Raw genomic sequence first — 26,383 nt, forward strand, 5'->3', positions numbered from 1 at the left:
TCAGTGCCTCCTTTCTCACCTTAAAAAAACCACAAGTTTCTTGAGGTTTTGAGGCAAAAAAAAAAAAAAAGGAAGGGGGGCCTTCTCTCCTTTTTCAACTAAATCTCAGAACACTCACTATTTCCTGGTTAGATCAAGCAGTCTGCTGCGCACAGAACACAACACAGCAGACTGCTCAACCCTCGTGAGGTTGTACGCATCCTGTTTCTTCTGCCTGTAACCGTGTTCCCTTGCTGCATTGCAAGCCGGTTCCAAGGAGGCCTTTAAAACTCTTGCTCAGACATAAACCCTGACCATCTAATGTTACCACACCTAAATGCCCATTTGGTTGTTGACTATTTCCTTCCCCATATACTTAGAAGAAATTATTATATAATCCAGTTAATTATAAGATATTTAAAAGAAAGCATTACTTTTAAAAACAAAATTACACATATTAAATCATTTCTATAGAAATGGCAACAAAACAGAGCAAATTATTTCTCTTATACTAAAAGAGAGTGCCATATTTAACCCATTAAAGTACATTTAAAAACTAACCTTTGATTTTTCTTACCCTCAGAACATACAGAAATTGTGGCAAATACTGGACTCTATCAGATACTCAGTTGATCCTGTGAAACTTCTAGAGTTTGCTACTCTGCAACTTCAACCTGCCTGGGAGCTACCAGTCACATGTACCTAACTGGGCGATGGAAACGTGATTAGTCCAAACTAACATGTGCTTTACATAAAACACACTCTGAATTCCAAAGATTTAACAGGAAAAAATATTACTGTGAATAGCTCAAAATTTTATTGATTACAAGTTGACATATTAACATTTTGGATACATTGGATTAAATATGTATTATTAAGATTGATCTCAAATAAAAAATTTAACATAACTGTTGGAAAAATTAAAATTACATATATTGCTCATAACATATTGCACAGCCCTGTTTTATATAGCAAAGCTCATTCTGTAACAAGCTAATTGTGTGCATCACTGTGGCAGGGATTACTTTTTATTCTATGGCATTTTCCAGCAATTCCTTGATGACAATAGTCATGTTGCTTGATTAGTATGCCTCATGTAATAAATGGGGCCAGAAAAAAATTCCACATGATTATATTCAGCATAAAAGAATCAGCATAAAAGATCTATTAAGCATTATAAAAATAGTAGAAAAAAGTTGGTTCCAACCACTTGTTCAACCTGTGAGAACATACAGCAATCTGTGGAAATATTAAGATGGCCTTTTGAAGGTCATTCATAAGAAGATGTTACTGGGCAGCGTGTCATGTCAGACCTAAGTATATGTACTTTTGCATACATGTATGTCTGAAAGTCACAGAGGCATTAAGTTTGAAGCAATAATCAAATGACTAAGTGAATATTTTCTTTAAGCAGTTGGGAAAGCAAAACAGACGGAAAAGACAAAAGCTAAAGACAATTTAAGGAAGGGCAGGAGTAAAATCCAGGTCAACCTCTCTTCAAAGATGTTGATGCCCACTGGAAGGGCAAAGAAGGCAAAGAAGGCAAAGAATATCCGAGTACGCACAAAAGTAGAATGGTCAAAAGTAGGAGGAGGAGCGCCGGCACACGCACGGCGTGGAGGAGCTACATGACGTGGGGGGAGCCAGAGAAGAGGGGGAGAAACAGGACAAGCTTTGGACACGTCACTGCCTAAGTGACAGCCGGGTGACAAGAGAAGAAACGGAGGAAAAGACAAAAAGCGGAACCTAAATCACATAGGGGCTTATCATGGATCTCTAGCCATGGTCAGACTGGAAGGGGAGAGCACTGCTTAGGAGAGCCTAGATAGCACACAGGAAGAAAGAGCAGCTGACGCGAAAGCATCGCCAGACAGTCGATTTGAAAAGCACTAAACCAGCACAGCTCTCTTGCTTCCACCAACGTTGCAACTTCTACGATCTAGGTTTTCATCCCTGGTAGGACACTGCAGAGTGATATGCCTATCAATATGGAATCTCCAGAAAGAAAAGCAAACCACGGATGTCGTCCAGAGAGGGTGGCCCACACAGCAGGCAGGCAGGGAAGAAAGAAAGGGCACTGGGCTGACAGATTTAAGGGAACAGAAAAGCTGCAGGACTTGGTGTCAAGGGAGACACAGCTAGAAAGATATTAGCTAGGGAGTTAAAATGAAGTAGAAGAAGCTACAGCTGAGTAAACACGCTGGGGGAGGCAAAGTGGCTTGAGGTGCATCCTTCCCGGGTTCAGACCCTGCAAAAGACTTCTCACGGCAGACAGGATACATCCAAACACCTTCACTTGTTCACAAGGCCTGCGTCCATCTGCACGTGCTCTGCACTCTGTACCTGGCAGACATCGAGCTCACTGACTCCTGCCTACTCCACGATCAGCCAAGTTCATGCCACCTGGCCTGCAGAGTAGCTGTTCACTCTGCCTGGAAAATTCGCTCCTCTGATCTTGCACGGCTGGCTCTCTGCCATTCAGGCTTCCCTGAGGGGCAGAATACTACCTAGGAAGAACATGTGGCTGTGTCTCCTAAATGGATATTTAGTGTAAAATTTCCAGGCTAGGCTAGTGGACACTGGCATCAGCGTGAAAGTAAGGTGACAGTCCTGACCAGCATGTCTCCAGGACGCAGCACCCAAAATTATTTTCTGATGAAAGGCTCAGTCCTGCTCACAGACGCTCTCTTTGCTGCAATTTTTTTTTTTTGAGGTCCATGTTTTTTTTAGATTTCTCAACTTTCATAAAAAAGATATCATACTACTAACTCAGTTCACTACCACTGCACACGGCTCTGAGCTTAGCCAGCAGGACCAAGTATTACACTTGGTGCAGACCCGAGCTGAAAGAACTACCTCTTAGTACAGTAATTCATATATATATATATATATATATATATATGCATATGGTACAAGGCTATATGATTTTCACTGATTGTCATTTAAGCATCAATAATAACACTGTCATTTAAGATATCCCCATCTTTAAAACATTAAAAGTGCTTCATGTTGTGACAGACAACTAGGACAACTAAAAATACAAATGAAAGATTTTATAAGATTATTACCTTGTCTGTATATTCCTGCAAAAGTCTACTGGCAATATTCTTCATATCCGTGCATTGAAACAGAGAGTCACAAAGCTGTGTCTTTAGGCTGCATTGTTTAAGATCCCCAAGGAATAGAATTTGCTCAGTCGGGCTTTGGTTTTACACCACTGACTTATATTGAGGTCTGTTACAAGAAACTGCCCTGTGGGATCTACTTAAGCTACTGTGAGACAAATTTTCACTGCCCTGTAGCGTGTACACACAGTCTCAGTGAATTCTTATTACTACACATCAGGCAACTGCTTGCGCACCCTTCTTCACGCTGACTGCTGGGGCGTTTTGCAGCCGGCTGTGCGGCTCAGGCGGCTCAGGCATAGGGAGTGCACTTCCTCCGGGAGTCAACCTCACCGTGACCTTCCCATCCGTCCTCTCCCTCTTCTCTCTTACCATTGGCCAAATTCTCTTCTTACCTTGAGTCTCTGTAAGTCTACTCTGGGACAAGGGAAGGCACCAACAATTCCAGTGTATCTTTTGAGCTTTATGTGGGCAGCAGGAACTATGCATGGTAACTGACAGTAAATCATCTCACCTCAGTTCTTACATTTCATTATTTTACAAAACATTTTATGATCCCTAACATATAAATGTATATAAATCACGTGTGTTATGTGAACACAGTCTGCAAGAGAAAGCAGTCCTGTCGATGAGTAACAGAATTCCTTGTGCTGGAACCACAGTCATAGAAAAGTTTGCATGTTGTTTAGTGAAGTCTAAATTATGACGATGTACAAAAGGCTAAATAAAAATTCTCAAACACACCCACAATTGTTTTATTCAATTGGAAAAATGTGTTGATAACACTGTAACACCCAGAATATAAGCAACTCTGATGACTGGCATCACAGTCTGTGCACTTAGGGAAGTAATTCACTTCCTGAGGTCTTAAAATACTCAACACCCATAACAGTAGCTGTGCATGAATTTTCTTTTTCTCCCAGATGAAACAGTGTATAATCCAAAACATGTTTAAAACTGTATTAGCTTAAATACAATATGACATTTCAGTCTGCCTTCCCTATAATTTATGTCTGTATGGGATTAAGGGCAATATGATTATACATGTAGACACAAAATAACTAAAGATAAAATTATGGTACTGAACAAAGGAAAAAATAATGATTATGAAGTCTAACTGTGTTTCAGATTAGTTTAAGCCTGAGGTAGCTGTATTTATGTTTCACAAAGCTGGAAAAGATAGGAAAAAAGTCTTTATCGACATTCTAAGAAACAGGTAAAACCTAACAGATAACCAAGAGATGACATTAAAACAAACAACAAAAAAAAAGACTGAATTACAGAGATTTCACAAGCAGACTGGAAATTCAATTTACTAGGGGGAAAAAAGAACCCAAAACATGCATAATCATTGGAAATCCATATACTAAGAAACAAGTAAGATCTCTATTTAATGAAAGGGATAGGAAAAGAGCTGTAATTTTCTGTATAACATAAATTCAAAACACTTAAACCTTTTCACCCAATTATAAAATACTGTTTGGAAAAGAAAGGGGAAAAAAGACAACTGAGGATAATAGAAAACCATAACCAAGACAGATGAATCAAGAAGCAGCACTAACAGAACATCAGGGCCACACATCTTCCAAGATGCTCCAAAGTGTTTCGGTGATCCTATCAACATACATCCTGAAATAACACCTGAGTGAACCATCTTCCAAATTTCCAACTAGGGAGTTTTTGTTTTTCTTTTTTAGTGTAAAAGATATTGACTTAAAGACATTTTAATTTTTTTAATGACCTATTAGTACTTTATAGTACATATTAAAATACCATATACTCAGCAAATCTATTTGCATACAGTAGTTAGATTCTTAAAATAAGAATTAAAAAAAAAAAACATGCAAACTATCTTTGAATTTTCAAGCAAATAACTTTTTGGATATATCATCAATGATACTGTTGATAACAGATTTCTCCCCTGGCTCCTCGCTCCCCTCATCCCCTATGGATCTCTTCTGAAGACCTCTTTCAGTATTATATGATATTACCTTTTACCACAAGCAGAGTAACACTTAGCGAACTTACAACATCTGTTACTTTAAGTAACTACATCGGTAAGTGTTTTTAGATGTATCTGTAGTAAACTTACATCTCTCAGGAGCTTGGTCAATGTGTTCTGGACAAAGAAGGAAGAAGTGACTGAGATCCTGAAAGGTGCCTGCTCCAGCAGCACAAGGATAATGGTACATCTGGGTGCATTTCTCTTCACAGCATTTGATAGTGGCTCCAAGGTGCTTACAAAATGCACATCGCTGGAAGGGAGCAAAGCATAAAGAAACCTCCTTATAACACCCGGAAAAGCAACATCCAAATGTGGGGCAAGGAAGATTTTAAGAAGTCCCTGTACATTACTAGTGAAACAGTTTGAAGCCTGCAAAATACTAAATAAAGAATCAGTGAGAATGGTAAAATCTAAGGTCTCCATGCAGTGCTTGGTTTAATGTATGTTCATCCTTCCATCAAGTTTACAAAGTTAGCATTTCACTTTTTTTCTACTGACTCTGTCAAAAACATACAACTACCACTCTTTAAAAAATTAATAATATGGTTATTACAAGGGCAGTTTTCTAGTTGAGGGTTATTTTCAACAGGTGACTAAACCCCATCAATAAGCAGATAAAACAGAGAAAAACTAGTTACAAAATCTCTTACTGTTTTCACCCTGCCTAAAAATCAATATGGGGTTTCTCAGGTAGCATGAGCAGTAAAGAATCCGTGCCAGTGCAGAAGATGTAAGAGTCACAGGCTTGATCCGTGGTTTGGGAAGATCCCCTTGAGAAAGAAATGGCAACCCACTCCACTATTCTTGCCTGAGGAATTCCATGGACAGAGGAACCTGGCAGGATACAGTCCACGGGGTCGCAAGAGTCGGACACAGCTGAGCATGAGCACACACAGCAATCAGTATGAAGTAAATCAGAGCACCAGAGAATAAGCCAATGAGTGGCAACTACCTTGTTAAAGGCACACATACAAATCTACACACTTCACTGCAGAAGTCAGTTTCAAGTTTCCTTAAAAAGTTGGAGATGTGAAGAAAAATTAAGTCCTCTGACTTTCTGCTTTCCCCATTGCAATCTGCCTCTACTCTCTTGCAAGTGGTAAAACCAAAGAAATGTCTCAAACAAACAGCAGAGGAACTCTAGGGCACGTGAAATGTGTTCAAGAAGTCAATATGATTATCCACTGCGCCAATGTACTTACTCAGCTTTCCTTAAGAATAATTAATAAACATCCTCATCCTCGCAAGACCACTTTGGGCGTTAGGAGTCTGCTGGGTGGCCTGCATCACACAGTATAAAATCTCCCTCTGCATGTAGGAGATGCTTAGCTGCCATATGCTTCCGTCTCAGCATTTATGCTATTGCTGGATAATTGCCTATTGGTCTTTTTTCACCTTGGTCCAAGACCCTTGAGTAGAGAAAGCAGACGGTACTATCTTTGTATTCTTAGCACCATGAATACTGCCTGACATGGAAAGGCACTAATAAACGGATGCTCATATTTATGTACACCAAATGAACTACATTTGTGGTAACAGCAGAGCTGAAATAACTGGAGCCAGATGAAACAATATATGGTAAAACTAAGCCTCATGTAATAGGGTAAAACTGCTAACATTACCATGGATATCGTCACATGCTAATATACTGATTCTATATTCTGCTAGTCAATTAGAGAATACAATAGGTTTTAAGTTATAAATAGTTTCAATGTCTTGCACAGAAATCTACATAAGATATGACATGCCATCAAACTCTTGCTCATAACCCATCAAGCCACTACACTGAATGTAAGAAAGCTAACTGCTTCTTGGTGTGTCTTCTATACATTCTGGCTGCAGGCAACAAGACAGCTGCAGCTTCTAAGTAACATATGTGTGCACGCTCAGTGGCTCAGTCGTGTCCTACTCTTTGAGACCCCAGGGACAAGAGCCGACGAGGCTCTCCTTTAAATAGAATTTTCCAGGCAAGAAAACTAGACTGGGTTGCCGCTTCCTACTCTAGGGGATCTTCTAGCCCAGGAATTGAACCCCATCTCCAGCATTGGCAGGCAGTCACCTGGGAAGCCCAAATAACTCAAACACTAGCTATATTTGTAACATTTAACTTGTATATAATGTCCTCAAGTTCAGAGACTAACCACACATTTCAGCTGTCCTTTGGTACTCAAAGATATTACTGCATTTAAACAAACTGAAGAAATAAAGTATAATAATCAGCTTTTTCCCAACTAAATATATTTTTATGTCATACCCTCCAGTGGTATCTAAACATGTTAGTTATATTAACAGAACCCAAAATTAAAGACACATATGGTATTTAGGTAATCGGAGTATCCTTGAGTCACGCTGCAAAGGCCAAGATAATACTGAAGGAGGAAAATGTATACATCCAGTCAACCACTGAAAATCTTTTATTAACTCATTAACATCACAAAATAAGTCTGCTAAACTGTTGAAATCTAGAATCTCCGTTATTTTTATAGCACATGGCAAGTTGTACAGAAGCCTTGTGCTCTAAAAATAATTTTAGTAAATATAATGACTTTTATTTAACTGCATAATAAGGAAACAAAATAATTTTATTATTTTCCCACTGTCTGTATCATTTTAGAAACATCAGCATGTTCTCTTAACCATATTTGCAATGGAAAATATTACATGACATTAGCTAAACTACTATGTGAAGATCTGGAGTGTATCCAACATACTAATTTATAAATACATATAAAGATATCAGGGAATAAAGGAAGGGAAATAAAATACTAGCTGCATTTAACTGAATGCTTCAAACCCATCTGTTATAACAGCACAGCTAATGAAAGACATTTGGCATTGAAAGAAAATATATACTTTCTATATAGACTGTAATGTATCTTTTTGAATCAACTAAATGCATCTGTAAAATTGTAGAAAACGTCAAAGAATAAATTTCCAAAAGGAACTTCTCTAAACATGAGCACTCTCATATACCACGTCAGAAATCAAACAAATTATAAGCTAACAAGTTATAAACAATTACAAAGTGAATTAACATCTAGTGAGAAGAAGGTAAGATAAACAGCTCTTAAATGGCTTATCAACTAAACAATTTATTTGACTCAATATTTAAAATTCCTGAATAATTTTCTCTACTTTTTTAATCATTAAAAAAAGAGAGGAGGAGACGGGGAGATAAAAAGAGAAGTATTATAATATCTTTTGACATTTGTCCAAGAACACATTCAAGAGAAAACTCTCAATGACAGTTCATATTACAAGAGAGTTCTCCCCTGTAAGAAAGAGTCTGAGGAACTTCCAAAACTTTAATTCCACTAATTAAAAATAAGGAAGGCTCTTCCCAAATACATTTATATTATCCAACAAAATACAATCAACAAAATTTCAGAAATTAAAGATGAATTATGAAGCACTAACAAAAATTTTCAGAATATTTCAAAGCTCGTTCAATTAATTATCATGTGTTTATTCTGTATCAACTGCTATAGTTGTCTATGTGCTCTATGAAGTATCAAATCCTACTAGTTTTCAACACACCAAACTGTTTTGCAGTTCAGTTCAGTCACTCAGTCGTGTTCGACTCTTTGCGACCCCACAGAATGCAGCATGCCAGGCTTCCCTGTTCACCACCAACTCCCAGAGCTTGCTCAAATTCATGTCCATTGAGTCGATGAAGCCATCCAACCATCTCATCCTCTGTGTCCCCTTCTCCTCCAGCCTTCAATCTTTCCCAGCATCAGGATTTTTTCCTGTCAGTCAGTTCTTCGCATCAGGTGGTCTAAGTATTGGAGTTTTAGCTTCAGCATCAGTTCTTCCAATGAATATTCAGGACTGATTTCCTTTAGGATGGACTAGATGGATCTCCTAGCAGTCCAGGGGATTCTCAAGGTCCTTCTCCAACACCACAGTTCAAAAGCATCAATTCTTCGGCACTCAGCTTTCTTTATAGTCCAACTCCACATCCATACATGATGACTGGAAAAACCATAGCTTTGACTAGATGGGCCTTTGTTGCCAAAGTAATATCTCTGCTTTTTTAACATGCCGTCTAGGTTGGTCACAGCTTTTCTTCTAAGGAAGAAAACTGCTTTTAACCTCTACCAAATTTTCTTCTTATTAGTCAACTAGGATTCCCCAGAATGTAGTCAGTAATAAAAAATGAAGACAGAAAGTAAGAAAAATATATAAAACAGACATGTGAAACTGATCAGAATGGTCCAATGTCTATCTATTAGGGAGTACCAGAAGAGAAAACGGAACAATTATAGTCAAAGTACTCTAGAAGAAAATTTATGATAATATCTAACATCAGAGGTAACATTGATTAAGCATACTTTCCATTTAATAGATGAGGAAGCTGAAAGACAAGAGACAATTTTTTTCTGTTCCACTGATATCTGTATCACTACAAAAAACACCTGCCCAAACAAAGACCAGCTTCCAATTAAGATGTCTTACATCTAGAAACACTAGCAAAATTTTTAAGATAAGCAGATAAGATTTTAGTAGCCCCACCAAAAAGAAAACAAGGCATTTACAAAGGAAGGAGAATCAGGCGTTGCTTTTCACTGGCAGTATTAAATGCAAAAACAAAGAGCAGTATCTTTCAAAGTCTACAAAAAAATTTGAACCTAAAATTTTAATACCTGCGACACTACTGTAAAATTTAGATAATAAATGTAAATAGGATAAGTGAAAGTGAAGTCGCTCAGTCATGTCCGACTCTGCGACCCCATGGACTGTAGCCTACCAGGCTCCTCTGTCCATGGGATTTTCCAGGCAATAGTACTAGAGTGGATTGCCATTTCCTTCTCCAGGGGATCTTCCTGACCCAGGGATCGAACCCGGGTCTCCTGCATTGTAGACAGACGCTTTACTGTCTGAGCCACCAGGGAAGTTCAAGTCCCTATTAAAAAATAGCAACTTCTAAAATAAGCAATTTCATGTATTTATTTTTGGCTGTACTGAGTCTTGGTTGCTGCTCAGGGTTTGCTCTAGCTGTGGAGAGCGTGAGCTTCCACAGAAGAATGTTACTCTTCGTTGAGGTGTGGGAGCTTTGTCCTTGCAGTGGCTTCTCTGGTTGTGGGGGCTGTTCAGTCGCTGGGTTCCTGGGCTCTAGAACACATGCTCGGTAGCTGTGGCGGCAGCTTGGCTGCTGCGAAGCACGTGGGATCTTTCCGGATCAGGGCTCAAACCTGTGTCTCCTGAATTGGCAGGTGGATTCTTTACCACTGAGCCACCATGGAAACCCAAAAAACAGCAACTTTCAAAATGTGCAAAAGATACTTTATATACACATGAGCGCGCACACATACTTTAGATATAAATACACATAAAGCTTTCATTTATGTGTAGAAATATATATACACACAATGTGAATGAGGAACAGTAACACAAGATATTCAAATATAATGAGCTAGGGGGAAACAGCAGACAATTGCTATCTAAACAAAAGCCTGTATAGCAATTATTGATCATAAAAATAGGGTTCAAGTTAAAAAGCAGTGAGCAGAGCAAAGATAAAGTTCACATTAAATGAGTCTAATGTTAGAGTGAAAATCTCAACAGAAGAATAAAGTCATTAAAGTTCACATGCCCAATGAATTTCCTTGATAAAGCTAACTTCAACTTTAAAAAAAGTTTTAATACTACAATAAAAATTTGTTTACAAAAAACAGTAAAGCTAAATAGAAAAATATATAAACAGACTGGATTTAACACAGCTCTCAGAAATCAAGATAGTTTATTAATGATGGTCAAATCTAATTCCAATTTACACATAGATAGATCTCCAAATTCCAAAAATAGTAAATATACAATCTATTTAAATGTACACAGAATTCTTTTAAACTCACAATATCTGGGCTTCCCTGGTGACTCAACTGGTAAAGAATCCACCTGCAATGTGGGAGACTTCGGTTCGATCCCTGGGTTGGGAAGATCCCCTGGAGAAGGGAAAGGCTACCCACTCCAGTACTCTTGCCTGGACAATTCCACGGACTTTACAGTCCATGGGGTCACAAAGAGTCAGACACGATTGAGTGACTTTTACCTTCATATATGGCTATAATAAAATCTAACCAATTCAAAAAATCAGGTATTTCCTAGGTCTTGTTTTTTAAAGCAGTTATGTCCTAAACCTAACACATTAATAATTATAAATTCACAATATAAGGATAAACTCCTGAAATCTATCCATCCACTAGAAAAACTGAAAACTTGCTTCAGTAGTAGCAGATGGCCTTTAAATCAAAAGAATATATATATTATTTTTGAAGTGATTAAATAAGAAACATGTCAAAATCCTTGAGACATGGCAAATTTAGCTCAGAAGTAAAAAATACAGCTTGAAAAAGGCAAAACTCAGGGGACTTCCCTGGCAGTCCAGTGGTTAGGACTCTGCCCTTCCACCGCGGAGGCACATGCTCAGGGACATAAGATCCCACATGTCACACAGCATGGGCAAACAGGCAAACCTCAAGACCAAACAAAAATAAGTAAACCTAGACACCAGAACTAACCCAGTAAGAATCAGCATAGGATGAGCCATCTAAGGAAGTAAACCTACCCTAATACCGTGTTCAGGAAGATGATAAATGACATTCACGGGCTTCCCAGGTGGCGCTAGTGGTAAAGAACCCACCTCCCAATGCAGGAAACACAAGAGACTTGAGTTTATCTCTGGGTCAGGAAGATCTCCTGGAGTAGGAAATGGCAACTCCAGTCTTCTGGCCTGGAAAATACCATGGACGGAGAACAGCGCATAGGGTAGCACAGAGCTGGACACGACTGAAGCGACTTAGCACACACACAGTCTAGTCACATGACTCCGTAAAAGCACAGATTTTTCTCCAACTGGTAGCAGAAAGGGAAGTCAGAGAAGTTCTAAGCAAGTGAAGGATTTCAGCATCACAATGATGTCTCTGAAGATGAAAGAAGCCACATACAAAGACCACAGAATGCCCCGAGGAGCGGAAAGGAACCCCAGGCGATGGCCAGTAAAGAAATGGGGACCTTGGTCCTAAGACTGCACAGAACTGAACTCTGCCCCCATGAGCTAAGTGAGCTTAAAAGAGGATTCCTCCTAAACTTCTGGATAAACACCCAGCCTGATAGATCTCTTATTTTGAGCCCTGTGGGATCCTGCACAAAAAGCACTGTTGAGCCAGCCCAAACTTCCGATCTACAAGTGGGTGCTGTTTTAAACCATTAAACCTATGGTCATTTTTATACAGCAACAGATAACAGTATTCCAAGGCCCTCCATGATTTAGTCTCTGCCAAGCAAATAGTTTAAAGAAATTTTTGTTCATGACACTTAATATTACACAATGTCTTCCTTACTCAATGTTATGAAGTAAACAGGGTTGTTGTTGTTCAACTGCTAAGTCATGTCTGACTCTTTGTGACCCCATGAACTGCACCATGCCAGGCTTCCCTGTCCTCCACTATCTCTAGGAGTTTGCTCAGATTCATGACCAATGAGTCGCTGCTGTTATCCAATCATCTCATCCTCTGTTGCCCCCTTCTCCTGTCCTCAATTTTCCCCAGCATCAGAGCCTTTTCCAATGGGTTGGCTTTTCGCATCAGGCAGCTAAAGTACTGGAGCTTCAGCTTCAGCATCAGTCCTTCCAATGAATAATCAGGGTTGATTTCCCTTAGGATTGACTGGTTTAATCTTCTTGCTGTGCAGGGGACTCAGAAAAGTCCTTTCCAGCACCACAATTCGAAAGCATCAATTCTCCGATGCTCAGCCTTCTTTATGGTCCAGCTCTCACATCCATACATGACTACTGGAAAAAAACATAGCTTTGACTATATGGAGAGCAAGGAGATCAAACCAGTCAACTCTAAAGGAAATCAACCCCAAATATTCATTGGAAGGACTGATGCTGAAGCTGAAGCTCCAATACTTTGGCCACCTGATGCGAACAGTTGACTCACAGGAAAAGACCATGATGCTGGAAAAGATAAGAGGGCAGGAGGAGAAGTGGGCAACAGAGCATCCTCTGTTGGATGGTTGGATGGCATTACTGACACAATGTTGAGTTTAAGCAAACTCCAGGAGATAAATGAACAACAGGGAAGCCTGGTGGCCTGCAGTTTATGCGGTTGCAAAGAGTCAGACCAGTCGTCTGACTGAACAATAACCTTTGTCAGCAAACTGATGTCTCTGCTTTTTTAATACGCTGTCTAGGTTTGTCACAGCTTTCCTCCCAAGGAGCAAGCGTCTTTTAATTTCATAGCTGCGGTCACCGTCCACAGTAAATATGGTAAATGTTTTAAACTCCATCTTCAACATATAGGAGCAAAGCCTCAGAGGCTATCCTAAGGCAAGCATTCCTGAGCCCGCAAACGTGCCCTCTCCCTACTGGGTCAAGGCTACGGTGCATTTTTGGGCCGAAAGAAGAACACACGAATCAGAAGCCTTAAACCAAGTGCCCTCTCCCATCTGTAATCTTTAACCTACAGCTCCCTAACAGCTCTAACCAAAAATAAAAACACAAATAAATCTGACTCCATAAAACCTTTATATGGTAAACACATACACAACTTAGAGAAAAAAAAATGACCAAAAAAAACCCCCAGAATTTTAATTACAGATTTCTAGTAACCTGAATATATAAAACTTAATTATACAAATGAAAGCAACTTAAAAACAAACAATGACACTTTATACACATCAATAATTTAGGGAAGACAGAAAATTGGCCAATAAAACACGTAAGATACAGGACGAAGTGAGCAACGACACCAAGCATTTCCCAAATATTACCTTATTTAACAACCAGCATTTTAGGTAGGTACCATGACTTTTGATTTTTATAAATGAAGAACAGAGGTCAAATTCCTTGCCCATGCTCACAATGCCATGAAGAGGAACTGAACTTGAGGAATTCACAAATAGTTAGATATGGGTAAGTAATGCAAATTCCACTAACCTAACCCCAGAACATAATAAATACTTTGTCTCTACACGATTACTCTCACTCATAAGAAAAGAATGTAATCGTTTTAAATTAGAGTGCTATTAGATGTCAATCCTTGGTGCCTAACAAAAGTGGTATGCTGGAGTGTTAATAAGAATCCTCATCTCAGTCTCCAGCACTGATAGGAGGTTCTTACCCACCAGCGCCACCTGGAAGCACAGGCAAGACTCATCTATGCTGCAGGTAGTGATACAGAGCTTGCCTTGGAGGAGCTGCAAGCAGGGATCCAAAGCCAGCATGAAAACGAGTGTCAGTGTTTTCCGCCTGTCTCACAGAGTACTGACAGAGCGGATTTCCACTACTCTCCTCTGACGAGTAAGAGCCATTAGAAAAAATTACTTTCACAGAAGTGTGATCAGTAACAACATTAATGCCATCAACTAAAATGCTTATCGCAACTATCTATTAACATACTATTTACCTAATCATAGCAAATAACTCAAGTATCTTCTATACTAGTAGTAGGCTCAAAAGATGATAGCAAAAAGCAATGAAAATATTAAATCTCATTTCAGATCTACTAATTTTGAATGTGTAACACGAGTAAAGTTATTTCAGAGTTCTTTTAAATTGATGCACAAATAAACAACTTACCTTTTTCTTACAACTTTTTTAGGTAGAAGAGCTATTAATCAAAGTTAAAAGTTACAATTATAGGTTGGATGGGGGAATAAAAAAATTTTAAATGTTACAACGAGCTAATGGACTGAATTTAAACATATCAATATGAATTCACACTTGTGAAAACATGTATCTTTTTGTATGTGTGTGTGTCTTATTTCTGACCAAGAGTCAAGATAATTCAAGAGTATCACAGTCTTAGAATTATGCTGGAACAACTAAATATCCACGTTGGAAACAAAGAACCTTAAATCTTAGCTTATATTCTCACTATCACGCATGCAATTTAACTATAAAATGAATAAATAATCTTAAAGTTACTTTAGAATTGGAGACGAAAACGGCGATCCACTCCAATGTTCTTGCCTCAAAAATCCCACGTACAGAGGAGTCTGGCAGGGTACAGTCCATGGGGTTGCAAGAGTCAAGACAGAACTCGGCGACTAAACAATAACCACCACCTTGGAATATGCAGGAAAACTTGGGAGTATTTCTAACATAAGGCATAATGAGCATCATCATAAGACATAATGACAAATAACAAGCCATCAAAACTAGACACTCTGCTCTTCCAAAAAATACTTAAAAAGGAAAACTAGTCACAGATTCAACAAAAATATTTGCAAAATACACTTCTAATGAATGTCTTCTACAGCAACAATATAAAAAACTCTTGTAACTCAAAAGTAAGACGACAAATCAACTGGAAAATAGGGAAGTTTGGAGCAAAAGATCTGAACAGACACCTCACTAAAGATGTGCTCTATTTCATTCACTCCAGTTCCGTTCAGTCGCTCAGTCGTGTCCGACTCTGCAACGCCACAAACCGCAGCACGCCAGGCCTCCCTGTCCATCACCAACTCCCGGAGTTCACCCAATCCCATGTCCATCCAGTTGATGATGCCATCCAACCATCTCATCCTCTGTCATCCCCTTCTCCTCCTGCCCTCAATCTTTCCCAGCATCAGAGTCTTTTTCAATAAGTCGGTTCTTCGCATCAGGTGGCCAGAGTATTGGAGTTTCAGCCTCAACATCAGTCCTTCCAATGAACACCCAGGACTGATCTCCTTTAGGATAAACTGGTTGGATTTTCTTGCAGTCCAAAGGATTCTCAAGAGTCTTCTCTCAACACCACAGTTCAAAAGCATCAATTCTTTGGCGCTCAGCTTTCTTTATAGAACAACTCTCACATCCATACATGACCACTAGAAAAACCATAGCCTTGACTAGACGGACCTTTGTTGGCAAAGTAATGTCTCTGCTTTGTAATATGCTATCTAAGTTGGTCATAACTTTCCTTCCAAGGAGTAAGCGTCTTTTAATTACTCCTGGCTTGGAGAATTTTAAGCATTACTTTACCAGCATGCAGATGAGTGCAATTGTGAAGTAGTTTGAACATTCTTTGGCATTGCCTTTCGTTGGGGTTGGAATGAAAACTAATCTTTTCCAGTCCTGTGGCCACTGCTGAATTTTCCAAATTTGCTGGCATATTGAGTGCAGCACTTTCACAGTGTCATCTTTCAGGATCTGAACTAGCTCAACTGGAATTCCTCCACTAGCTTTGTTCAGAGTGATGCTTCCTAAGGCCCACGTGACTTCACATTCCAGGATGTCTGGCTGTAGGTGAATAATCACACCATCGCGATTATCTTGGGTCATGAAGATCTTTTATGTACAATTCTTCTGTGTATTCTTGCCACCTCTTCTTAATTTCCAGAAATGCAAAACCCTCAAGCCCACAATGAAGTATCACTACACATCAACCAACCAAAATGGCTGAAACTTAGAAATACCAACAATGTCCGGTGGTGGTAATAACGCAGAACATCGTGTTACATACATGTTCACAGCCACTTCATAAATACAAGAGCATCAAACAGGAAGAAATCTCTCAGCTGGTGAAGTACAAAAGACAGAAAAGATTTCTGGATGATTCCATTTACAAATCAGTCTGGAGAAGGCAGAAAAATTAAAAAACAACAACAACAAAAAATACTTCAGCAAGAGAAACAGATCTAATCATGAGCGCCCAGGAGCTGGAGAAGTGGGAGGGGACTGACGTGAAAAGGTCATGAGTGAACTTTGCAGGATGAAGGAAGTAGTCTGTATCTTGACTATGATGGTGGTTACATACACTGCACCTATTTCTTGAAATACGTTCAACGGTATGCTTGGAAGGAGTAAATTATATTGTATATAAAATATACTTTAATCAAAGAGTAACTCACTCAGGGGTAAAAAACAACAACAACAACACACACACACAATTTATTTACTGGGTAAGGGCAAATAGGCCAGTATCAGAATAACTTTCTTGGAAGTAAAATTTGTAAAATCTCAGTAACATACAAAACCTATATACTTGAAGTCACTTGTGAACAACCAAACCTGCAATGGCAGGACATTAGACTCCTGACAAGAAAGAACATCACAGGCTAAGGTCCGTGTTTAAAAGGGTTTCAGCTAAGGCCATTTCCCAGTGTGCACAGAAGGGGCAGAGTGGTACCAGATCTCAAACTGACAGCGTCAGTCTTACTGGTGTGAGAAGACAGGAGAGATCAGCAGTGACAGAAAGGATGGAACGTGAGAGGAGACCTTGAAGGGTGGAAGCGATCACGAGGCGAGCCCCCCCGACTCTCAAAACCACTGAGATCACATTCAGAGAGACTCTGAGCAGCTCAGGGAGAGTCACAGCTGAGCTGTGAGCTGAAGGAACTGAGGGAGATTGCTGATGCACTGACTGCTGAGATGATGGAGTTTGGACTGCTAAGGCCAGCAATAACCAAAGTCTCCAAAAAAGAAAAAAACAAAAATGATACTTACCAACAAAAAAAAAGGAGGAAAATGGGACCCGCAAAGACAAAAGATATGTATCCAACAGAAAATGACAAGATAAACAGAAGAGTTTAGAGCAGCTATTTGAAATATGTTCAACAACATATAGGAAAAAGCTGGTCATTAACCAGCAGTCGAACAACGGAAGATATGAAAGTTACAGAGCGAAACCCAACAGAGATTCCTACACATAGGAATTTAGATAGAAATTTCAGTGGATGTGCTTAACAAAGAGAATGGAAATGACAGAAGAAATAGTCACTGACCTTGAAAACAAAGTGTTTGTTCCTTTGGAGGAAGAAACTGTAAAATTATTGAAAAATTAACAGGGCCTCAGTAACCTACGTCAGTACTCAACACTATCGAATGGACTGATACACATGTAATTAGAGTTGAAGAGGAGAGAGAAAATGGGACCAGAACAGAATACAAAGTAAGAGGCCAAACTTTTCACATAATTGGTGGGAAAGAAGAAACTTACAATTTTCAGAAGCTCAACAAACCCCACGCAGGAAGAATACAGAGAAAATCACCCCAGGCACAGCATGCTGACTGCTGAAACCAGAAAGCCCTGAAAGTACGCCGAGGTGCTTTGAGGCAGGATTTTCCTTGTATTCTTAAACCAAACCCGCGTATTTTAAACACGCTGAACGCAGAAGCACATAGGAGAATTCAGCTCTCTTCTGTTAGTGTACACACTGGTGTTTCAAAACGAGAGCATAAAGGTATCCTGAGAGCAAAAAGTTTGAGAACACTGTGTCATATTGGTATATAAACAGAAACGAAACTGTTGGGTCATAAAACAGGGGTCTCTTCAGTTTTGCCAGATAATTACAATGTTTTCCCAAATGACTGCTCCAATTTTCACTCTCACTAGCAGAGTCTGAGAGTACGGGCCAAACCAGACTAACACTTGCTACATTCAGACTTAATTTCTGCTGATCTAACAAGTATGGACTACTACCTTAGTGCAGCTTCAATTTGCATTTCATGATTGCTAACGGGATTGTGCATCTTTTCAAAAACTTACTGGACATTTGGATTGTTGTTGTTGTTTAGTCGCTAAGTCGTGTCCAACTCTCTTCGACCTCATGGACTATACAGCCCGTCAAGCTCCTCTGTCCGTGGGATTTCCCAGGCAAGAATACTGGAGTGAGTTGCCATTTCCTTCTCCAGGGGATCTTCCTAACCCAGGGATCGAACCTGCATCTCTTGCACTGGCAGGAACATTCTTTACAACTGACCCACATGTCCCCGTCTCTTGAACCTCCCTCCCACTCCCAACCCCATCCCATGCCTCCCAAGCCACCCCGTTTTTTTTCTTATTCTGAGGAATCAGCAGACCTTTCCCAAAAGGGCCAAACTGTAAATATTTTATGCTTTGTAGGACAAAGGCAAAATTAAGAATATTAGACAAGTATTTCTCTACCAAGAGAGAAAACAAATTTCTATAAATTCTAAATAACTAGTAATTATTCAAAATATGATAATTGAATATAATTGAGGGAGTAATGTAACCCTAATAATGAGAAGAATGGATCTGCAGAGAGGATAACACTTCATTTAATATGAGTCCAAAGCTGTAACTAAATGGATTGTAAATATTCATCTGTTCATTATGATACACAATGAAATTTATATATCCATCTTTGAAAAAATCTTTCTCACAGAAGTACGGCCACATACTGATACCAATCCACAAGCATGTAATTTCCTTTGGGCATATTCATCCTTGCAAGGTACTTAAAAATTTTTATTAGTCTTGATCTTTGCTTTTAGCATGTAATTTTATTTCAATTAAAGCACAGGTTGAAGCCTCTCAATTACATAATTAAATGGATTCTGAAATATGGACATTTCCTTTGTATTTGCCTCAAGGCCCCAAAACTGCTATCAGAACTGTAGTTTGAGTTTGGAAAATATTTCTGTATCAAACTTTTGTGTGTGAATGGAGATTCTGGTTTTCACTTTAACTTTTGATGGCATGAAAAGTGTATGAAGAAGCTTGACATTACCTGTGATTCAAACACTGGTTGCTATACAAATAGATTTACCACAGTGTAGGTTTCACATGAAAGCAGTGCTCTGCCTTGTAATTTTAGGCTGAGTTCACTAGGAAATATTACCAAGTCTGCAACAGAAGTTAACTTCCACATCCATTAAGTATTCGATTTATAGTATCAGGGCAATCTTCTTCAGAAAAATTTAATCACCACCCCCAAATTGTAAAAATTGCAATAAAACGTTACCACTGCTCAGTCAGCAAACTGCTGCACAGTAAGGCAATTCAGCCCATTCAGCTTTGATTGCCAACAAAACCCCCTAGCACTGAGATGGTGACATCCTCAAGAGCAAATGAAACTCACCAATGACACTGTAAGTTTAATAACCTGGACAGATTTAAATATTTTCTGTAAAGTGCCTCCTGATGAATGAATACAACAAATAAGCATAGGTTTTTAAACACGTTATGTTTCAACGAGTTTCGCAAATTTGTCAAACTAAGGCTTTTATATGCTCCATGCTTATTTTTACCAATATGTATTGCATACATCTTAGCAGATTCCACTTCATGTTATACTGAAACCATTTTTTCAACTTCTTTGAGAATATTTTCATGCAGACAATTCGTAACGACTAATTCTTCAGTCACTTCAAATGAGCAGAGACTGCTAAAACAAACAACTGAGCAGTACAGTACATCTCTCGACTCATCAAGAGCCTATGAAAACCACTAGAAGCCATTGGCCTTGTTTTTTAAATGATTATTGACTGATATTACCCAAAGTGTCCTCAACTTTTAAAACAACTATTCTTAAGGAAAGGCTAACGGTCAAAAGTTTATTTTCTGTGTGTGCATTTCTTTAACTGCTGTAGTCAAACATGATTTAATTAACTTCCACTGATAAATGACTTTCCTTACTTGGCTAACAAATGAGCCACTCACAAATTTACCTTTAGTTACAACTCATTTTCATCCTTCACTTTTGAAAAGGATCCGCGCCGTGACTGCTGCATGCGACCCCACAGACTATAACCCATCAGGCTCCTCTGTCCATGGGATTTTCCAGTCAAGAACACTGGAGTGGGTTGCCATTTCCTCCTCCAGGGGATCTAAAACAGTCCATTTTAACTTACTCTTTTTTCTGCTCACTACTTTCCCATGAGTTGGGATTAGCAGGGTATGTGCTCAATCAGGTTAATACTTAAATACACTGTATTTTTTTAGCACAGCTATAGTGTCTCAGCATAATAAATATAATGCTCTGCCATCTAATTTGGTATCAAGTGAATCCACTTCACTAATGCCTCAAAAGCTCTATAACTGAAGTCCACTCTTCTCTTTTTCTCTTCTTTAACTTGAAAGGCATGCAGTAATAAGAGAGAGAAGATCCCAAGAGAACACATGTGGCAATCCAAAGCTGATGAGTTACAACTGGGTCACTGCGGTCTGCAGCCTGCCCACAACAATGCAGGGCATAAGTGGTCGCTGCGGCAAAGGCTTGACTGTCACTGTAGAGCAACAGGAGTCACAGGTCATATGCACATTAACAGGTCTGTGTGCCAATAAACCTTATTTATGGATACTGTAATTATGATTTCCATTTGTGATGAAATACAGCCTTTTTAAATTTTTTAAACATTTTAAAATAAAACCTATCTGGGCTTCTGGATCGTATGCACAGATGGTGGGCTGGATCTGATCATGAGGACATACACATAACATGCTGACCTCGAATGTAGACTTCAAGGGTCCCAAATGAAAATCTATTATGTTCAGTTCAGTCGCTCAGTCACGTCCAACTCTTTGCGACCCCATGAATCACAGCACGCCAGGCCTCCCTGTCCATCACCAACTCCCGGAGTTCACTCAGACTCACGTCCATCGAGTCAGTGATGCCATCCAGCCATCTCATCCTCTGTCATCCCCTTCTCCTCCTGCCCCCAATCCCTCCCAGCATCAGAGTCTTTTCCAAGAGTCAACTCTTCACATGAGGTGGCCAAAGTACTGGAGCTTCAGCTTTAGCATCTTTCCTTCCAAAGAAATCCCAGGGCTGATCTCCTTCAGAATGGACTGGTTGGATCTCCTTGCAGTCCAAGGGACTCTCAAGAGTCTTCTCCAATACCACAGTTCAAAAGCATCAATTCTTCGGCGCTCAGCCTTCTTCACAGTCCAACGCTCACATCCATACATGACTACTGGAAAAACCATAGCCTTGACTAGAAGGACCTTAGTCGGCAAAGGAATGTCTCTGCTTCTGAATATACTGTCCAGGTTGGTCGTAACTTTTCTTCCAAGGAGTAAGCATCTTTTGTCTTCCCAGCTATACAGACTGCCAGAAACTCTCCTGAGATGATCCTCCCCTCTGGGCTCTCTCTCACTCCCTCCAGTCCTCACTTCACTTCTCTAACGCCTTTAAATGTTTCTTTGGAAACAGATTTTATGCAGCTTTTCTAGTTATTCACAGCAGTAGGACTGTTCTACCACAAGTTTCTCTGTTGCAGGTAGAGATGAAAGCAATGCATGCCTGACCAGCTACCAAGACTCACTACCAGGCTTCTATAACCTAGCAGTGTGGCGGCAGTGTCCCGGGGGTACAGAATGTAAGCCAGAACACAGAGCTTAGCAACAGTCCATGCATTTACTGAAAGTGTGCTAGCTGACAGAAGTAATCTTTCAAATGAGGGGGAAAAGGAAAGAGGTTTCAATAGGTGAGGTAGTAACAACTGGCTGTCCTTATGTGAGAAAATGAAGCTGGACGCTTATATCGCACAATATATAAAAAAAAAAACATCGCTAGGGCAAAGCTATAGAAATGAACTTTTGAAATAAATTTTTCAGGGATATATTAGAAATTATCCTAATTGTATATTAATTATATTAACTATTAATTCTAATTATATATTAGGAACTGTTTTTTATTAGGAAAAAACCTTCATTATTCAAAATTCAAAATATTCTAAAAGGTACACAAGCAAAAGTCACTTTGTGTAGAGTTACGTGGGATAAATTCCCTAGAGGCAAAGAATTTCGCCCGTTTCCTGTGTAGCCTTCAAATATTCTATGCACGTTGTAACTCATGATATTCTCCACCCACCCCCAAGTTTTACAAAGGGACTCTCTATAACATCCAGGAATACTACCACTTACCTCAGTGTAAAGGTAATTATAGCAAACTTAATTAAAACTAAAAAGAATGATTAAAAACAAAATATGATTTTTACTAAGAGAAACACCAAGGCCAAGGACATTCTCACTAAATGGGCCTTCCAAATCTAACTGTGTGTAACCGAACAGAACATCAAACTCGGAATAGTTCTGTAACAGAAACTTATAGTTTCCTGTTAGCTTCCATCCAACTTAAATTCTAAATAAACGGTAAGAATCAAGTTGGCAGGGCGAATGAAAACAAACCCACTGATTTTTATACTTAGGTGTACCTAAAGCATTCTGTCATCAAACTTTCAACTGTCCTGCTATAAGCAGGTTCTGCACTTAGTACAGCATTCTGAGGAAAGAAACTGTAACTGATCCTGATGTCCTCCTCACAGCCTTGCATTTTAGAACGAAGACAGCGTGTAACTTCTTACTGTGCAAAGTGAAAAAACTAGGGGCAGACAGGTAGAACTGCTTGGTGAGGGTGTCACTCGACATTAGCTAACAATGCCAGACACGGAAGAAGTCAAGATTTCTGATCCTCCCCCATTCAATACAGCGAGTACGCTTTATTTAGAAAAACATGCTATACTTTTAGGAAACTTTATCATACAAAACAACAACAACAACAACAACAACAACCATGTGAAATCAATGGCCATATCCCCTGAAATCTACAGTCATTCTTAGTACCTTTCCCACAACTGGTACTCTATGTGACAGCCATCTCTTCACTGGACTTCCTCCTTGGAACACGGCCAAAAGGGTCGATCGTCCTTCTTCTGTCCTCTTGCTGAACATTCTCCATCGGCAGCTTGATTTGCTCTCACAGCTAGTTAGAAGCACAGTCTAAGATTCCAACCCTGACACAGTTCCAAAGACATTTCATAGGATTTAAGGCTCATCACAGTCAAACTCCTGATTTTCCCATATTCTCACACTTGAAACTATGGAGATACTCTGCAACTCCTCCACTAATTCAAAACATAACTCACTCCATCTCTATGACCACTCTGTCTTCATGTTTCACATATAATACCTAAATTCAGAAACTCACACTTACTGGCCTTTAATCACTGCAGCAATCCTAAGTATTTCTGCGTTCAAATAACTGTCTTCAAACGTAACTACAGACAGCTGAAAGGTTCAGACCTGTTAAAGCGGCTCTTCTTATTAAGAAACTTCATTAATTAAATTCCTCACTTGGAATGTGAAGTTAAGAACATTTTCCATTTCTCACTGCTCCCCACCATACTTATTACCTGGTCATGCTCATATGTGACTTTCTTTCATGGTCCACATATCCCCAAATTTAAGATGATCCTTTGCCTATCACACTCCACACTCGACTATTCTACAAATCTACAACAATCAAAACGGTTCTGGCACAAAAACAGACTGATCAATGGAAGAAAACAGAAAGCCCACATAGTTATGGTCTATTAATCTAAGAAGAGGAAGCAAGAATACACAATGGAGAAAAGATAGTCTCTTCAATAAGTGTTGCTGGGAAAACTGGACATGTAAAAGAAGGCTATTAGAACAACTTCCTCATACCATATGCAAAAAAAACTCAAAATGAATTAGAGACTTAAATGCAACATCTGAAGCAATAAAACTTCTAGAAGAGAAGACAAGCAAAACATTCTTTGACATCAATTAGATCACAGCAATATTTCTTCTGGATCTGTCTCCTGAGGCAAAAGAAATAAAACCAAAAAATAAATGAATGGGACCTAATTATAACTTTTACACAGTAAAGGTAACCATCAACAAAACGAAAAGATAACCTACTGAATGGAAGAGCATTTGCAAGCAGTATGACAGATAAGGGGTCAAAATCCAAAATCTATGAACAGCTCATACAAAATATCAAAACTAAAGACTTCAGTTTAAAAAATGGGCAGAAGACTAGAATAAATACTTTTCTAAAGAAGACATACAGATGGCCAACAGGCACATAAAATGCTGAACATCAAACACTTGTAAAAATCGTTATCAATGAAAAATCTGCCAATAACAAATAGATGACCCTTTGTGAAGATTTCCTATGTCAATCTGTTGAAGCTTAACCCATACTCTAAAACCATCTCAAGTATTTCCAACTTTTACAAACACCCATTCCACCTTCTTCCTTCCTAAGGCTCTCAATTTTGTTCAGATGGCCTCTTCCAAGCAGCAATGAGCTTTAGAGAGGTAGGTACCATCCCCTGCCCCAGAAGAGAATCACAGTCTAACCAAATGGTGGTTGTCCCAACACTTGTATTAGTTACTGGTTTAAAGCAATTGATGGGAACTAATTCTAGCTAATGAGTTGTCAGGAGAAACCTGCTACAGTAGAGAAAAGCATATGGAAAGGATTTCCCTGAATTAAAAAAGAAAAGCTTTTTTTCCCCCATTTTTTAATTAAAAAAAAAAAAATGTTACAATGAGGGTATGACCCTGAGAGCTCCTGCTCACCATGTTTTGATTATGAGAGAAACTGACCAGGAAAAGACTAACACACTGTGTGCACACAATGTGGAGATAGTGAGACCCTGGCATCCCAAAGCCAGTGAGCTACTCATCAGCCTCACTCCTCATGCTCTGCGGGGAATCCATCACTCATTAAGGTGAAGCTCACCAGTGCTTGACGTCCAGACGGAGACCACCAGGCACACAAAGACTCAGGGAAGCATGATCTACACCGATGACAATCTCGAAAACTGACCCCAACTGACGGAGATGTTAACATTGCCAGATAAGGACATTTAAACAGCTCTTATAAGCATATTCAATGTGTTCAAAAAGCTAAGCAGAGACATGGAAGGTATAGAAAAGTCCAAGTCAAACGTCATAAAATAAAAACACCTAGGATGAACTTACACTGCATATTATAACAGCATATTAGAAACTGCAGAGGAAAAAATTAGCGAACTCAACAACAGTAACAAGATTAGTGACTCAACAACAGTAACAAGAGCAATTCAATCAAAGAACGGGCAGAGGAGCTGAATAAACACCTTCCCAGAGAGACACACAGGTGGCCTACAGGCACATGAAAAGGTGCACAATGTCACCAATCATTTGGCAAATGCAAATCCAAACTGCAATGAGCTATCACCTCACTAAAATGGCTATTATCAAAAAGGCAAGGAAAAACAAGTGTTGTCAATGACAACCCTCCTACACTGCTGGCAGGAATGGAAACTGGTGCAGCCACGATGAAAAACAGTGCGCACATTCCGCAAAAAATTAAGACTAAAACAATGTATGATCCAGCTGTTCCACTTGGCAACATAAAAACAAGAATTCAAAGAGATATATGCATCCATATGTTTACTGCATTATTTACAGGAGAAAGATGCTAACTGCACGTAAGTGGATGAATGAATAAAGATGTGGTGTATATATCTGCAACAGAATGCTACTCAGCCAGTTGTTTTTTTTAAGATTTTTTTTAATGTGACCATCTTTATAGTCTTTTACTGAATCTGTTACATTGTTTCTGCTTCACAGTTTGGTTTTTTGCCCCCAAGGCATATGGGAAGTTTAGCTTCCCAACTAGGGATCAAACTCACAATCTCTACACCGAAGGTGAAGTCTTAACCACTGAACTACCAGGGAAGTCCCTAAGTCATTTACTAAAAAAAAGAAAAGAAAGAAATCGTGTCACTTGTGACAACAAGCAA

The 26,383-nt window shown here is 39.2% G+C and overlaps 1 protein-coding gene across 1 annotated transcript in view; it reads right to left on the minus strand.

The window, feature by feature from the left end:
* Positions 1-26,383, minus strand: part of KMT2C (lysine methyltransferase 2C) — a 257,369-nt gene that overhangs the window by 116,065 nt on the left and 114,921 nt on the right. The window contains exon 7 of the mRNA XM_068973381.1: positions 5,197-5,359. Within this exon, the coding sequence (XP_068829482.1) occupies positions 5,197-5,359 (163 nt within the window). The remainder of the gene's footprint in view (positions 1-5,196; positions 5,360-26,383) is intronic.

Source organism: Capricornis sumatraensis, chromosome 5, assembly GCF_032405125.1.
Source record: "Capricornis sumatraensis isolate serow.1 chromosome 5, serow.2, whole genome shotgun sequence".
Lineage (NCBI taxonomy): Eukaryota > Metazoa > Chordata > Mammalia > Artiodactyla > Bovidae > Capricornis > Capricornis sumatraensis.